General features: G+C 42.2%; 1 protein-coding gene across 1 annotated transcript; it reads right to left on the reverse strand.

The window, feature by feature from the left end:
* Nucleotides 1–4,712: 4,712 nt before the first annotated feature.
* Nucleotides 4,713–11,992, reverse strand: LOC143887992 (uncharacterized). Its single transcript, XM_077392259.1, has 2 exons — nt 10,865–11,992; nt 4,713–4,772 (listed from the first exon to the last, which is right to left on the reverse strand). The coding sequence occupies exons 1-2, from the start codon at nt 11,990–11,992 to the stop codon at nt 4,713–4,715; spliced, it is 1,188 nt and encodes a 395-aa protein (XP_077248374.1).
* Nucleotides 11,993–15,880: the final 3,888 nt, after the last annotated feature.

Genomic DNA, 15,880 nt, shown 5'->3' on the forward strand with positions numbered 1-15,880 from the left:
ATTTCCAAAGAAGGTATTAAGGTTGATAAAGCCAAGGTGGATCTCATTGTCCATCTTCCACCGCCCAAAAGTGTGAAGGATATTCGATCATTTTTGGGCCATGCGGGCTTTTACCGGCATTTTATAAAAGATTTTTCTAAAATTGCTAGGCCTCTAACCAACTTGTTAGCAAAAGATCAAAATTTTGAGTTTTCCAAAGAATGCTTCGATTCTTTTGAGTGTTTGAAAAATGAGTTAACTACTGCTCCCATAATTCAAGCACCTAATTGGACCCAACCTTTTGAACTTATGTGTGATGCTTCTAACTTTGCAATAGGAGCCGTTTTGGGCCAACGACTTAATAAATTACCGCATCTTATCTATTATGCAAGTAGGACTCTCAATGATGCACAACTCAACTACACCACTACGGAAAAAGAATTCTTAGCGGTTGTATTTGCATTAGAGAAGTTTCGGTCCTACTTGATTGGATCGCATGTGATAATTTATACCGACCATTCGGCAATCAAGTATCTTGTTGGAAAGAATGATGCTAAAGATCGCCTCATTAGGTGGGTTTAACTTCTTCAAGAGTTTGATTTGGAGATTAGAGATAAAAAGGTTACGAAAAACTTGGTTGCCGATCACTTGTTTAGACTTCCTAATGCAAAGAATGACGAAGGTCCAACTAATGAAAACTTCCCTGATGAGCAATTGTTTGCTATTTCTAGTGAGCCATGGTATGCGGGTATTATGAATTACTTGGTTACAGGTGCTACACCGGATCATTGGTCCAACCAAGACAAATACCGGTTTCATTCACAGGTAAAGTATTTCTTTTGGGATGATCCCTATTTGTTCAAAACTTGTTCGGATCAGATTGTCCGACGATGTGTGCCCGATCATGAGCACCAATCGATTCTATCTTTTTGCCATGATCAAGCCTGTGGTGGCCACTTTAGTGCAAAGAAAACCGCGCACAAGGTTTTACAATGTGGTTTCTATTGGCCAAGTAGTTTTAGGGATGCTTTTGATTTTTGTAAGGCATGTAGATCTTGTCAGTCGTTAGGAAGAGTTACAAAGCGAAATATGATGCCCCTCAACCCGATCTTAGTGGTAGAAATCTTCGATGTGTGGGGTACTGATTTTATGGGTCCGTTTCCCAACTCTTTTGGAAACTTGTATATTTTGTTAGGTGTAGATTACATGTCTAAATGGATTGAAGCCATTGCTTGCAAATCCAATGACCACAAGGTGGTGGTCAAGTTTCTTAAAGAAAATATTTTTTCGCGCTTCGGTACACCTCGTGCCATCATTAGTGATAGGGGTAAGCACTTTTGTAATAGACCGTTTGAAGCTCTTATGAAGAAATATGGTATTACTCATAAGTTGGCCACCCCTTATCATCCTCAAACGAGTGGCCAAGTGGAGGTTTCAAATAGGCTTAAGCAAATTTTGGAGAAGACAGTGAATCCAAACCGCAAAGATTGGTCCATTAGATTAGTGGATGCCTTGTGGGCTCATAGGACGACATTCAAGACTGATCTTGGTCAGTCTCCTTACCGCCTTGTGTATGGCAAAGGTTGTCACCTCCCGGTTGAATTGGAACATAAAGCTTTTTGGGCTATTAAGAAACTAAACTTTGATTTGTCTGATGCAGGTATTCATAGAAGACTTCAACTTTCTGAATTGGAGGAGTTGCGCAATGAAGCGTACGAGAATGCAAAGATCTATAAAGAGAAGACAAAAGCTTTTCATGACAAATATATTTTGAGAAAATCGTTTCAAGAGGGCGAAAAAGTGCTTCTCTACAATTCCAGATTGCATATCTTTCCAGGTAAGTTAAGATCCCGTTGGGATGGACCATATGTGGTTAACAAAGTTTTCTCCCATGGTGCGGTAGAGGTTCTTAATCCACGCAATGGTGAGATTTTTAAAGTTAATGGTCAAAGATTAAAGCCGTTTATTGAGTTGTCAAAGCCGGATATGGAAGAGGTCAAGGATCTCCATGAACCTTCCTATTCGAATCATGCCTAAACAAATACGGTACGTACCCTCCTTTCTATTTTTAGTCCTCATATTTTTTTTTGTATTTTTAACGCATTGAGGACAATGCATAATTCAAGTATGTCGGGGGTAGCTTTTAGAAACTTTCATTTTCTAGTCTTTTCTATAAGTTAAAGTTAAAAATTTTCTTTTCGGTTTGTTTTTGTAATTTTTCAAATTAGAAAGAACTTGGTATTCTTAAAAAGAAAGTTGTTTTCCTATTTTAAGAAAGAAAGTTAGTAAATATTTTAATTTTGGAAACCGAAAAAATTAGAAAGAATACTTTCCTTTCTTAGTTTTGTTTTCTTTTGGAATCTTTCTTTTAAACGAATTTGAATAAGAAATAGAAATAGAAGCTTGCTTTTTATATGGTATGGTTAAAAAGAAAAGAAAGGTTGAAAAAAAAGAAAGAAAGAATTATTTTTTAGAAAGTTTGCTTCTTAATTATAGTTTTGATTTGTAGCCTTTTTGACTTGAGCTATTAAGTCTGAAGGGTTTTTACGCCTAGTTCCTTAAAGCCAACTGGCTTGAGAGCAACTGACTGAAAACTCTATACATGGGTCAATTAGAAAGCTTAATGAATCAAAGCATTGTACATAATCAAAGGTAAAAGCTTGAACTCATATGCATCAATGTCTATGATATATGCAAATCAAAGATTAGTCGAACACTGCTTAGTAGCCTGGGTGTCTGGTGCATGCCCTGCATGTCATTCACGCCAAAAGCAGTATGGGAAAAGTGGAAATTGCGGTGGACCATATAAATTTGCAATTTTTCTATTAAGTTTCGGACTCAAGTTTCTTTTATGGTTTGATAACATTAGAATCAAATTTAAGGGAGAAGAGTAGGACAAATTCAAGAGAGGATTCTTTGATTAAAATATTTTTCTAATTTTTCCAGCTAGGGATAAGATGCAAAGTTTAAGTATGGGGGTATTCTTGTTCTTCTATTTTGAGCAATTTATCAAAGCAAAAGGATTAGAAATTTTTGGCTTTATTCTATAGTGGGATTTGGAAAGAAAAGTTTTTTCTTAGAATTTTGTGTGTATATTCACGGCAAACACTCACGAGACAAAACTCGTCCACTAGGGTAACCTAAGGGTTTAAAGGCTTGTTGCACGTGCTAAGTGCAATCGTGATTCCTGCGAAAGTGAGTTAGGATTTTATTTTGTTTCTATTTTTCTTTATTTTCTTCTTATGGGGGAATCTGATGAGCACATTTATGTGTGAATTGTAGGTAGGAAAAGATTATCATTTTTACTTTTAGAGCAGTGCTATTTGATGTGTTTTCTTTGTTTTTGATATTTCAAGGATATTTCGAATTTTTCAAGGAAAATGGAGCTAAAGCAATGAAATTCCAAGGAAATAACATCAATGGCCAAGATCATCCTTTTGGGAAATTATAACCCACTAAATGAAGTGCTATGATCAGCCCATGGAAGGAAGTATTTGGTAACAATTCACAATATTGCAGCCCAATAAAAGGAGTCAAGCCTATCAAATGTACGATCAAGATAATTAAATGCAAAAGATAATTTGGAGCAACTTAGTGATACACTGGCGGAACAAATGAATGGTTCAGATTATTCTATGAAGAGGGTTTGAGGTGCCACCTACTTACTTTGTTGAGCCCACCAAATAGACAGTTGGGTCCATCTTATGGGAAATAATTGAGAGGGCCCAACCAATTTACATTGTGGCCGGTTCAAATGGACAGTTAGGTTCATCCCATAGAAATTATTTTTGGGCAAACCACGCTGTGTGAGCACAAGTGGGATTGTCTGTCCCCATTTATGTAGACCCACCTCATAGATGGTTCAGATTATCTCTACAGATCATTTAGGATATGACCCTCCTACATTGTGGTTTGATAAATGAACTGTCAAGATCAACTTTGGGGATGAATTTGGAACAGCCCACACAATGGACAGCTTGGATTACGCATAGAGGATTTACATCGAGGCCTAATCATTTGAACGGTTTAGATTACCCTACACAATGGATTAAAGGGACGTAGCCCATCAAATGAGTGGTTTGGATCTACTTACAGAGATAATTGGAGGACTATGAGTCATGTATTGCAGCCCATAAAATGGATGGTTTGGATCAATCCTTTTATGCCCAACTTTGTACACTATAGGGACCACATCCATCCATCCATCCAATATGGCCCATCCATTTTGGGCGTTTTTTTTTTATTGATAGAAACAACATACATGGTCTGTTCCATGTTGCCTTGCATGGGTCGGATGACAAAAGAAAAGCATGCACATGCATATACGCAAAGATGACAGCAAGGAGTGATGGTAGTATAAGCTTGATTTCTATGGCAAAACGTGGGGCCCACTGGGTTTCTCTTTCCAGCTTTAACGAAGTTATTTTTTTTCTTTCCTTTCTTGTTTACAAGGACCACCGTATACCCTTCCAATGAAAATAACCCAAGTTTTAGCAAGTTCCAAACTTGCATCATTTAAGAGGCTTGTCCACGTGTGGGGATTATTATATAGGAAAGGAAAGCACGAAAAATCAATTTGGCAATGTAGGCTGCTGTAATAGAAAGTGCCGACCTAAGTTTAAAGCTTTCCTAAAACAACTACCAAGTAAGAGTACAAGTTTGGAAAGTTGATCTTTTAATTCTGGAAATTGCCAACGTTTTGGAATATTTTAAATGAATAAGGAATGCTGCTGCTATTGAGATGAATCTTTGTTTGAGAATATAAAGGAAGTTTCCATTGGAATAGAATGTTGCTGTAAATACAAAGGTTCCCATTAAAGCTATCACTCGATCAATTTTTTTTTAGACTTCTACAGTCGGTGGAAATTTATTTTGGGGTAATACTTTATAAAGAAAGAAAGTTTCGGCTAATTAGACTTTCCAAAACTGATACTATTATCTCTCCAATCTCATTGTTCGGCAATATGGCAAGGAAGGAAATTCGAAGGATAATGTGCAATTATTATTTTCTTGGTCATGAGTAAGAGGCTCTCGGAATATTTAGAAGGAATGCTCACGTTTCTAAAGAAAAAGAAGAAGAAGCATAACATCTTACCCTTGGATTAGATCTCTTTAATTATAACCTTTGCTTCCTTAGGCCTAAAAGAGGCAATTTTGGACCTAACTCTTTAAAAGTCATTCATCATTCTAATTTTTGGCCGAACTCTATTTTCTTTGAATTTTCACTACTTGGTCTTTTCCTTCTACATTTTTCGTCCACTACTCTCTATCTCTCTCATTTTGCTCTCTTGAAATCTCTTCCAATTTTAGTTCCCTTTTTATATTTTCTCTCCCTCTTGGGTTCTTGAATTTTTGCTCATTATTTTTCCTTTCTCCCTTAATTTTTCGTCCATCATTTGCTTGTTCTTTATCTCGTTCGAAGTGTATGGAGGTGTGGTGTGTTCTTTCATCCGATCCAACCGTCCAAGGCTTAATCCAAAGTGATATCAAGGCATTGAAGAAGGAAGATTCAACCATTGTTTGAAGGAGAAGAAAAAGAATAAGTTTTCTTTTTATTTTGTTCTATTTTCTAGTTCCAAAGTGATGTATTTTTTGTTTAATTTAAACTAGTGGAGAGTCTATTTTTCTTTTAGTTTTCCTTTCAAGTAATTATATGGCATCTCTTATCTTTTCTATCTCCTTTATTTTTGTTTTTCTTCCATTTTCCATGAACAACTAAATCCTAATTACTTAGGGTTTAGTTGAAGCCATGGGGAAGGAGAAATATTTATAATTAAATCAATCTACTCAATTGAAAAATTGTGTAGGATTATGTGTTTGGAAAATCCCAATCATTCATGCCTTTGGCTTTCCCCTTTCGTATGAATGATTGTTGATTAACAAATATAAAGTTCTATATGATTATATTAAATTGGAGAGGGGATTTGATTAATTACTTATAAGGAATGACATCCCTTTGATCTTATTCCTTATTGACTAGTTAATCGAATTTTCAACCCAGTTCAAGAGTTGTTATAATTAATCAATTTAATCCAAACCCATGGTGGATTCTAACCCTAAGTAATCTTTTATATTGAATTAAGGTTTTTACAGTATTCCAAATTACTTTTGCAATTTTCCAATTTATTTAAGCCCTTAGAATTTAGTTTTCTAATTAAATTAGATAAGTAGTTAATAGAGATCAATAAAATTTGGTACACTTTGCCTAAATTAGGATTTTAAATCAAAAAGATCTTAGTTAAATTTGATTCTTAGATTGTTTAGAATAAAAATTTATAGATATTGTTGGCTCCGAGGTATGTCCACGGAAATCCTAAGTAAATGCCAGGCAACATATATCATAGTTTATATTCTAAGTGATACAAGAATAGGATTCACAAACAAGATTTCTCTTCCCTGAGTTCGACCCGTGACTACACGCGATCCGTGCACTTGTGGTTATTTAATATTACAAACAATGGGTATTCATATCTATTCCTTCATTGGAAATATCCAAATTGGCATAAAAATACCTAACTATCTCAGGATAGATTGGAGTGCTATATACGAGGAAGAAGGACCAACCTTGAAATTCAAAGAGTGATAGAAGATCAAATTTGTTGAAGTCTTGGAAAATAACTTTTCGCCTTAAGATGACGACTCGATCTACGAAGACCTTGTAACGATCATTGGCTTGCTTGTTGAAGAAGTATTCGGAGGGGAATGCTTCTTCTTCCGATTTCATTCTTGCTCGCTTCCCTTTTTGAGCAAAGGTTTTCCTTAACATTTTAGTTTCTAGCGTTTTGAGAGAAAAGTGATGAATCAAAGTGAGAATCAAGGGGGTTTTGAGAAAGATGATGAGATTGGATGAAAAGGATGGGAACAAGTAGAAAATGAACAATTTATGAGAGAAAATGACTAGAGAAAAAGAGAAGAAATGGAATGGACAGATTATATGGATGAAAACAAGGAAGAAGGTGAAAAAATGAGAAATAGAGGATGAATGGTGGATCAAAAGTCACTTGAATGCCTTAATTTTGATTATCTTCCACCTAAAATGACTTGGGAGCAAGGAGGGAAGAAAACCCTAGGAGAGAAAGAAACGACGGAAGTGAAAAAATCGATTCGCGGACGCCCTTTAAAACACAGTTTTCGACTGTCGCGGTCAACCGAGCTATCGCGGTTGCCCGCCGCCACCCGCCTGTCCCTTTTTATGTTTCCCATTTCGACTATCTGCGGTCAACCGGGTTCACGTGATCGTCCGCCGCTTCTAACCTGTTTCGATTTTATTTTTGTCCAGGTTGCCTTCCGCGGTCGCCTTTTAAGGTTCGGTTGACCGCCACACCCCTGTTTTGGATTTTTCAATACTTTTTAAGGGATTTTGTGACCTGATCCATTTTCTTCTATTTTTCTCTCATCTATGGGATTCTAATGAACATGTAAACTTGATCCTTAGGCCATGTGAGGAGATCTAAAAAATCATTTCTATCTTTCTAACATTTAGTCTCAAGAAAATGAATGGACATATGTTTTCAATGAAGTTCTTTGTAGATGTGTGTTTGATAGATTTTGCTTGATACAAAATGAGACACTTGTTAGATCCATTTCTAGCAATATTTGGCATGTTAGCTCATCTAGTTGTGGATGCAAAGTGCACATGTGTGTGTTCTTGCACTTAGATTGGTTTTTTTAAAAGATTTTCAATATAGCACAACATATAGTCTAAAGAGGTAATTTCTTGTTTTCTTTATGGACTATAAGAGATACAAGATGTGATCATGAAGCTCAATAAGCAATGATACATTCTATTAAAAACATGACTAATGGTATGTATCTATGCTTAATTGTGAAATGATATATCATTAAAGCACATGTGATCTAGATACAATGAATGTAACATTAAAATAGTATCTAAAGAGAATTCATATGATATAGCAATTTAAGCACAACCCATTTAACCAAAGTGTTCAATGAAGAGTTTTAATGGGTGATTTTGGAACCCAAATTACTTTGGTTCTAACCAAGTTTGTGTGTGGAAGTGAGTTTTTTCTTATCCACACAACCTTATTTGATTTCATAAATCTAAGCTTGCACCTAGATTTGTGATGCCCTAATATACCGTAATATGAACATGAATAATCATAGGTAGATGAAGAGCAACTAGAACCACACGAATACACATGAGAACATATATGTTTGTCTTTATCTTCTTGTAATATTTGGTTCTTTAAAGAGAGTTCTTTATTTATTAATTCAAACTCACTCATTTGATTTTTTAGATGATTTATTTGACGAGTAGAATTAACTATTAAATTTTCTTCATTTTCACAAACAATCTTGTATTTTTCATTTAGATCATTGTTTGTGTTTTTAAGGCTTTCCTTTTCTTTTCCAAGGATAGTGCACTTTTTAATTAAGTCATCATTTTTATTTATCATGATTTTGCTCAAATGACTTAATTTTTCATTTCTTTCCCAGCATTAATTAACTTCTGATTTCAAATTTTCAATTTATTTTTTCAAATAAGAAATTGAATGTTTGAAAGAATTTTCCTTTGCAAAAGATTTTTGTAAAGTCTCTTTTTGTTCAAAATAAAATTTTTATCATTTGAAGAGAGACTATAATTTTTCTCATAAAAATTTTCTAGATTAGTCCAAATATATTTTCCATTTGTACATGATGAAATTTTCTCAAAAGCATTAGGACATAGTCCACAACATATTATAATCATAGCTTTTGAATTTAATAAAAGTAATTTTGCATCATTTTTTGTGTATTTTCTTGGAATAGAAAATCCCCTTTCAATGACATCTAAGATGTCAAAATCTATGAATTTGAAATAGGCAAATATTTTTAATATCCAAGCCTTATAATTTGTTCCATCAAAGAATGGAGGAATTATAGCGGATTGTCATAACTCAAAATCCATTTGGATTGTCACGGATCTTTATCTCCTGTAGATTTTGAAAAAGAAAATCACTTTAAGAGCCTATGCATTGATAGCAAATGAAATACGGGTGTGACAACAGAAGAGGGGGGGTGAATTGGCTAACTAAAAATTTGAGGCTTAAATGAGGATCATTAAAATCAATTTACTAAATAAGCACTAGTTAATCTAACCCTTGTTCAAATAATCAATATAGTGAAATATAGGGTTTAGATGTTAGATTAAACTTATATACTCTAACCCTTGTTCAATTAAAGGGTAGAGATTACCAATCACCAAGTGCAAAGAGAGGGAGAAGAGAAAGCATCCACAAGGCACGGAATTTATAGTGGTTCGGTCACAACTTGACCTACTCCACTCTTCCAAGTTTACCTCGGGTTCTCCACTAAACCAATAAGATTTTTCAACGGGCGAATCTCAAAGCCGTACACCAACTTCTCCTTGGAAGGGATCACACCCTTTCTGCACGAAGCCTTGCGAGGGCACACTCCCTCTTACAATGATTCACCTTTTTTAGCGGGCCGAATCGGAGACCCTCAAATACAATGAAGAAACAAAATGAAAAACACTCAATGCCTCTCGAATAGGCGAATTACAAACCTTGTGTAGCTCACAAACACTCCAAGGAAGAAAAAATGTAAAGCCTATGGAGTACCTCTTGATAGAATGTAAAAATCTAAGTTCAAACAGGTTTAACCTTTCATATATAAGTTTAAGTTAAAGAAGATAGGATTTAATCTTGCAAAAGGTTGTTTGAAAAGGTTTAGATAGTGTATAGATAGCCCACAAAGAAATATGACAGTTTGGGGTAAAACTGTAAAATACAAGGTTAAAAAAGTCAACCTGCGCAAGCCCCAACGACTCTATTTCCATGTCGCGGCGGTTGACCGAGGCACGGCGGTCGTCCGCCCTTATTGGGCACTCAATTCAAATTTCAAATTTCAAATTTCATACTCGCACGGTCGACCTGCCCTATGGCGGTCGCTGGGCGAGGGCAATCTGTTTGAATAAAAATTCGGCTAAAAAACAGTATCGCGGTTGACCGGACCTATGGCGGTCGACCTCCAAACCCAACCTGGATGTTTTCTAGATTTCTAGAAAACATATCTGCGGTCGCCAGGCTTACCCCGGTCGACCGGCCCAATAAATTCCAGGTAGCATCCTGTGGTCGCCCGGCATAGCCCAGTCGACCGGCCTTAAGTAAAATTTCATTTTTAACTTTAAATTCAAGGGGCTTTGGGCTTTGGTCTTTGGGCTTAAGTCCTAGGTTTTCAAACACATATTTGGGTGTCTGAAATGATTTTCAAAGATATAAAAAGTTAAGTATGTAAACCATTTGAAAACCTATTGAATGTGCATTTAAATATAAAATCAAGAGGGCTCCAAATGCATTCTAAAAATAAGAACCTTGAGTCTTCTTAGAATGTCTTGGCTCCTTTGCACTTTCTTGGACTTCTTATGCTTGAGTGAACAACTTGAACTTTGTCATGGCTCTTGTGACTTGTCCTCCAATCTTCAATGCATGTTGAGGTACATGAGGTGTCACCATGACAAGTTCAACTCCAAGCTCCTTCTTGACACTTGCTGGGGAACTTGTGGGATCTTCATGTTGAGCTCCTTGACTTGATCATCTCCAAATGGCGATGACTCCATTGTAGGTGGTTTGCCGTTGTCTGTTATCAGGGCGCGAGGAATCCCGAATCTGCAGACTACTGATTTCCAGAAGAAGTTCTGCACATTCTGTTCGGTGATCTGGGCTAGAGGTTCAGCCTCCACCCATTTGGTAAAGTAATCAATAGCCACCACTACGAAGGTGCGCCTTCCGGAGGCCGGTGGGAAGGGGCCCAAGATATCCATCCCCCAAATAGCGAAGGGTAGCGGGCTGACGATTGGGGCCATAGATACAGCGGGCTGATGAATGGTGGGGGAGAACTTTTGGCATTTCTCGCATCTCTTTACCAGGGTCAGCGTCTCTTGTCTCAACGTCGGCCAGTACAGACCTCTAAGGAGGACTTTGATCGCCAGGGCTTTGCCCCCCAAGTGCTCCCCGCAAATACCTTCGTGTGTCTCCTGCAGGGCATACGTGGCGTCGCTGGGCCGGAGACACTTTAAGTATGGGAGAGTATAGGATCTTTTGAACAAGTTCTCGCCATCAAGTGAAAAACGGGCTGCTCTTTGGATCACCTTGCGCGCTTCTCTCTTGGCCTCAGGCAGTTTCCCACTACGCAGGTAGTCGACGATCTCATCCATCCAGCAGGGCTCGTGTTCCACCTGCATTATCTCAGCAGTCTTTCTTTCGATACTGGAGGCCTGTAGGAACTCCATGCATATATTCCCGAGAGTCGTGTATCCGGATGCGGCCAGCTTGGACAGTACATCTGCCTTTGTGTTGTCCGTTCTGGGGATTCTGACAACCTCAAAACTTCTGAACTTGGAGGATAGCTGCCGGACCTGGGAGAGGTATTTAATCATTCGCTCGTCGCGGGCTTCGTATATACCTTGGATCTGGTTGGCGACCAACTGGGAGTCACAGTAAGCTTTCAATCTCTGGGCTCCGGTCTGGACTGCAAGATTCATTCCGGCGAGGAGTGCTTCATACTCAACCTCATTGTTGGAAGCGCGAAAGCCGAACCTCAAGGCGTAGTCTAGTGCGAAACCGTCCGGCCCGGTTAAAACCAGACCGGCTCCGCAACCAGCCTTGTTTGAGGATCCGTCCACATGCACTTCCCAAAGTGCTTCGGCGATTGAAGGATCATGCTCAACTGGTGGCGGGGGGATGGTTCCTGCTCGGGCTCCATCTTCTGCTGGTTCTCCAGTTGTAGTAGCACCTTTCGCTGCTGGGGCTTGGGCGATCTCAGGTTCGGCGATCTGCTGGGGGATGGAGCATTCAGCTACGAAATCTGCCAATACTTGAGCCTTGATCGCGGGCCTGGGCATGTACCGGATGTCAAATTCACTCAGTTCCACGGCCCATTTAACCAGTCGTCCTGAAGTATCTGGCTTGTGGAGGACTTGTCTAAGCGGCTGGTCAGTTAGGACCTTTATCGTGTGAGCTTGGAAATACGGCCTCAACTTCCTGGCCGCCATTACCAGCGCGTAGGCCAATTTCTCGACCCGCTGGTACCTTATTTCGGCGTCGTGCAAGGCTTTGCTAACGTAGTAGACCGGTTTTTGTTGGCTGCGCTCTTCACGAACTAGGACCGCAGCCAGAGCCAGGGGGCTTATAGATAGATACAAGATTAGCTCCTCACCGGGCTCCGGTTTTGTCAATAGCGGTGGAGAGGACAAATATTGCTTTAGCTCCTCGAAGGAGGTTTGGCATTCCTCTGTCCAGGGCGAGGTTTTGAGGCCTTTGACTGCGTTGAAAAAAGGGAGACACCTCTCTGCAGATTTTGAGACGAAGCGCCCCAGCGCGGCTATCATCCCTGTTAGTCGCTGCACTTCTCTGATGGTTTTCGGCGGAGCGAGCTCCACCACGGCCTTGATTTTTTCTGGATTGGCCTCTATCCCTCTCTGGCTGACCATAAACCCCAGAAACTTTCCCGAGTTGACCCCAAAAGTGCACTTGGTGGGATTGAGTTTCATCTTATTGTCTCTCAGGACTTGAAATGTTTCTTCTAGATCGGAGACATGATCTTGCGAGCTTAGGCTTTTCACCAGCATGTCGTCGACATATACTTCCATGTTGCGGCCAATCTGATTCCGGAAGACTTTGTTTACAAGCCTCTGATACGTGGCCCCAGCATTTTTCAGGCCAAAGGGCATGACACGGTAGCAGTAGGTCCCCTGATCCGTTACGAAGGAGGTCTTCGGGATATCTGACTCATACATTCTGATCTGGTTATATCCAGAGAAGGCGTCCATGAAACTGAGCAATTCGTGACCTGCGGTGGCATCGATGAGCTGATCGATTTTTGGGAGCGGGTAGCTGTCCTTGGGACAGGCTTTATTCAAATCCGTGAAGTCGACGCAGGTTCTCCATTTCCCATTGGCCTTTTTCACCAGGACTACGTTTGCCAGCCAGTCCGGGTATTGGATTTCTCGGATGAAGTCCGCTCTTAGGAGTCTCTCCACCTCTTCTCTGATCGCCATCTGCCTTTCGAGGGCGAAGTGTCTCTTCTTCTGCTTCACCGGCCTGCAGGTCGGGTCGACACCTAGTCTGTGCGAACTGACCTCCGGGTTGATGCCGGGCATGTCCGTGGGGGCCCATGCGAAGACATCCGCATTGTCCTGGAGGAACTGGGTGAGGTTGCGCCGGGCGCCGTCGTCCAGAGAGAAGCCGATCTGGACTACCTTTTCATCATCGTTCTCGCACAGGGGGACGGGGACAAGGTCTTCGGCGGGCTGAGTTCCCTGAGCTTCGTCCCTCAGGTCCAGTAGCTCGATTGGCAACGACTCCGTCGCATTTCTGCCCTTAAGCGCCATTGCATAACATTCCCGAGATTGCGGCTGGTCTCCTCGAACTTCTCCCGCGCCATTGGGCGTTATGAACTTCATCTTCTGGTGATAAGCAGACGCGACGGCGCGGATCAGGTTCTGGCCAGGCCGTCCTAAAATAACGTTATAGACCGAGGTGGCCCTCACTACTAGGAAGTTGACCATGGCGAAGGCTTGGCAGGGCGGCTCTCCGACGAGGACAGGAAGCTCGATTTGTCCCTCAACCTTGACTACTTCTCCTGAAAATCCGAAAAGATCTGAGTTCGCGGGCTTTAAGCGATCGTCACCTATCATCATTCTTTCGAAGGCGTGATAGTACAGAATGTCGGCTGAGCTCCCGTTGTCTACCAGGATTTTCCTCAGCTCCCAGTTTGCGACGAGCATAGTCAGGACTAGGGCGTCGTCATGTGGTAATATCGAACCGTCAAGGTCCGCGTCCGAGAAGGAGATCTCATTCTCCGTCTTCGCTTTCTTACTGCATGCATGCACGGCATTGACTCGGCGTGCATATGCTTTCCGAGCAGCGGAGGAGGTGCCTCCAGCCGCCGGGCCGCCCATGATTGTGCCGATGACTCCTCTTGGTTGGGAGCCGTGTGTTTCTGGCGGTGGACTGGGCGGCGATGGAGATTGTCTTCGGACTGGGGGCGGTTGAGACCGCCGAGGGCTTCGGCCCTGGGGACCCTTCTCCTTGGGGTCACTCCCGCGGGTGTCACTCCGGACATATTTTTTCAAGTAGCCCCGGCTGATTAATTGCTCGATCTCCTCCTTCAGCTGTCGGCAATCGTCTGTATCGTGTCCGTGGTCCCTGTGGAACCGGCAGTACTTCGATTTGTCTCTCCTATTTCCCTTGGAGATCATTGGAGTTGGCCATTTTATGAACTCTTCTCCGCTGATGGCTGCCAGGATATGCCTTCGGAGGTGTTGAGAGGGGTGAAGTTTTCCTCCCTCCTGTGCGGGGATTTGTCCCTTCTGACGACCTTATCGTCCCTGCGCTGCTTAGCATGGGGCCTGTCTTGGTTCCTGTCATCAGAGGTTCTCCTCCGACTCGAATCCAGAGCTGCCAGTGTCTCTTCTACAGATATGTACTCCTCTGCCCCGGACATTAGGTCTGCCAGGGAGTGAGGATTCCGGCGGGCCACTGCTCGGCGGAAATCATTTGATCTAGCACCCGCGAGAAGCGCGTTCGTAGCGGCCGAGGGGTCCAAATCTGGCACTTGGAGTGCCTCCCTGTTGAAGCGGCTGACGAAGGCTTTGAGAGGTTCATTATCCTCCTGCCGCAAGGTCATCAGGGATGCTGCTGTTTTCCTTGGCCTGCGGCTGCTCATGAAGTGGCGGACCAGGTCTTCCCCGAAGTCATCGAAGTTGTTGATGGAGTTCGGTCGGATCCTTGAGTACCAATCCCTAGCTACACCTGTGAGGGTCGTCGGGAATGCTCTACAGAGGAAACCGTCTGACGCACCGTGGAGGAGCATCAATGTCCGGAACGTCTCCAAGTGGTCGACGGGGTCCGTGGTCCCATCATACTGCGGGATAGCTGGCATTTTAAACCCCCTTGGCCAGGGGCGCCCATCACATCGTCGGTGAACGGCGTTCTGCTCGAGAACGCCCTAGACATAGGCCGGCTTTGATCCTTAGCCAGCTCTTCGATTCTGTGGCCCATCTCTTCTATCCTTCGCATCACCGGGTCGTTTTTATGTTCTGATGACCTGTTTCTCCCCACGGATTGGCCTGCTGCGGAGCCGGAGTGGCTCTCCGGACTTCGACGATGGGACCCTGATTTTGCCTGTGGCGCGCGCTCTTCATGAGCTCGGCGCCTTTGCGCAGAGCGAGACCTAGACCTCCGACGGCAGTGCGGCTCTGTCTGCGCATGTCTGGCTATGGGGTGACGGACTTGTCTGAGGGAATGGTGAGTCCGGTCTTCACTACGGCGCGACGACCCTCCCCTGTGGATTTCTGGCCTTTCTAGGACAGGTTGTGGAGCTTCCGGAGGAGGTTGGGGAGGCGCCTGGAGCAGCTGCTGGTACTGACCAACGAGAGCGGTCATCTGTTGAAAGAGAGCTTGGACTTGCTCTGGAGTCGGCATGGGGTTAAGGTTTACGGAGCGAGGCTGGTTCTGTTCAGCCGTGGCGGAGGCTGCAACTACCAACGAGGCGAGTCGCTCACTTCGAGTCCTGCCAGGTAGCACGGCTCGGGTGGTCCGTGCGGTTGGCACCCGCGCACTCTTGCGTTCTGCCATTTTTGTGAAGTGGTTGGAACAACCTTTAGTTCAGGGGTCCCACGGATGGCGCCAATCTGTTAGGCCCAAAATCGGTTAACAGATATGGCAGTGACGTAAGAGCCGAGCTGGAGGGAAGTAGAGTCCTGATGAGCTGTGTTCTGCACAGGAGCAAACGAGGTCAGAATGACCGACCCGGAGTGTACTCCGGACTGGCCCTTCGACACTCAAGTCAGTATGAGCTGGAGTGAAGAGGGTGTTTTAAGAGTGGTGGGTGAGAATTCAATACCCGATTTATGAGCTTTGGAAGCCTTTTTATAAGG

The sequence above is a fragment of the Tasmannia lanceolata genome, unplaced genomic scaffold, assembly GCF_043159265.1.
Source record: "Tasmannia lanceolata isolate RefF3 unplaced genomic scaffold, GAP_Taslan_0.1 ptg000002l, whole genome shotgun sequence".
In the NCBI taxonomy this organism is placed as follows: domain Eukaryota; kingdom Viridiplantae; phylum Streptophyta; class Magnoliopsida; order Canellales; family Winteraceae; genus Tasmannia; species Tasmannia lanceolata.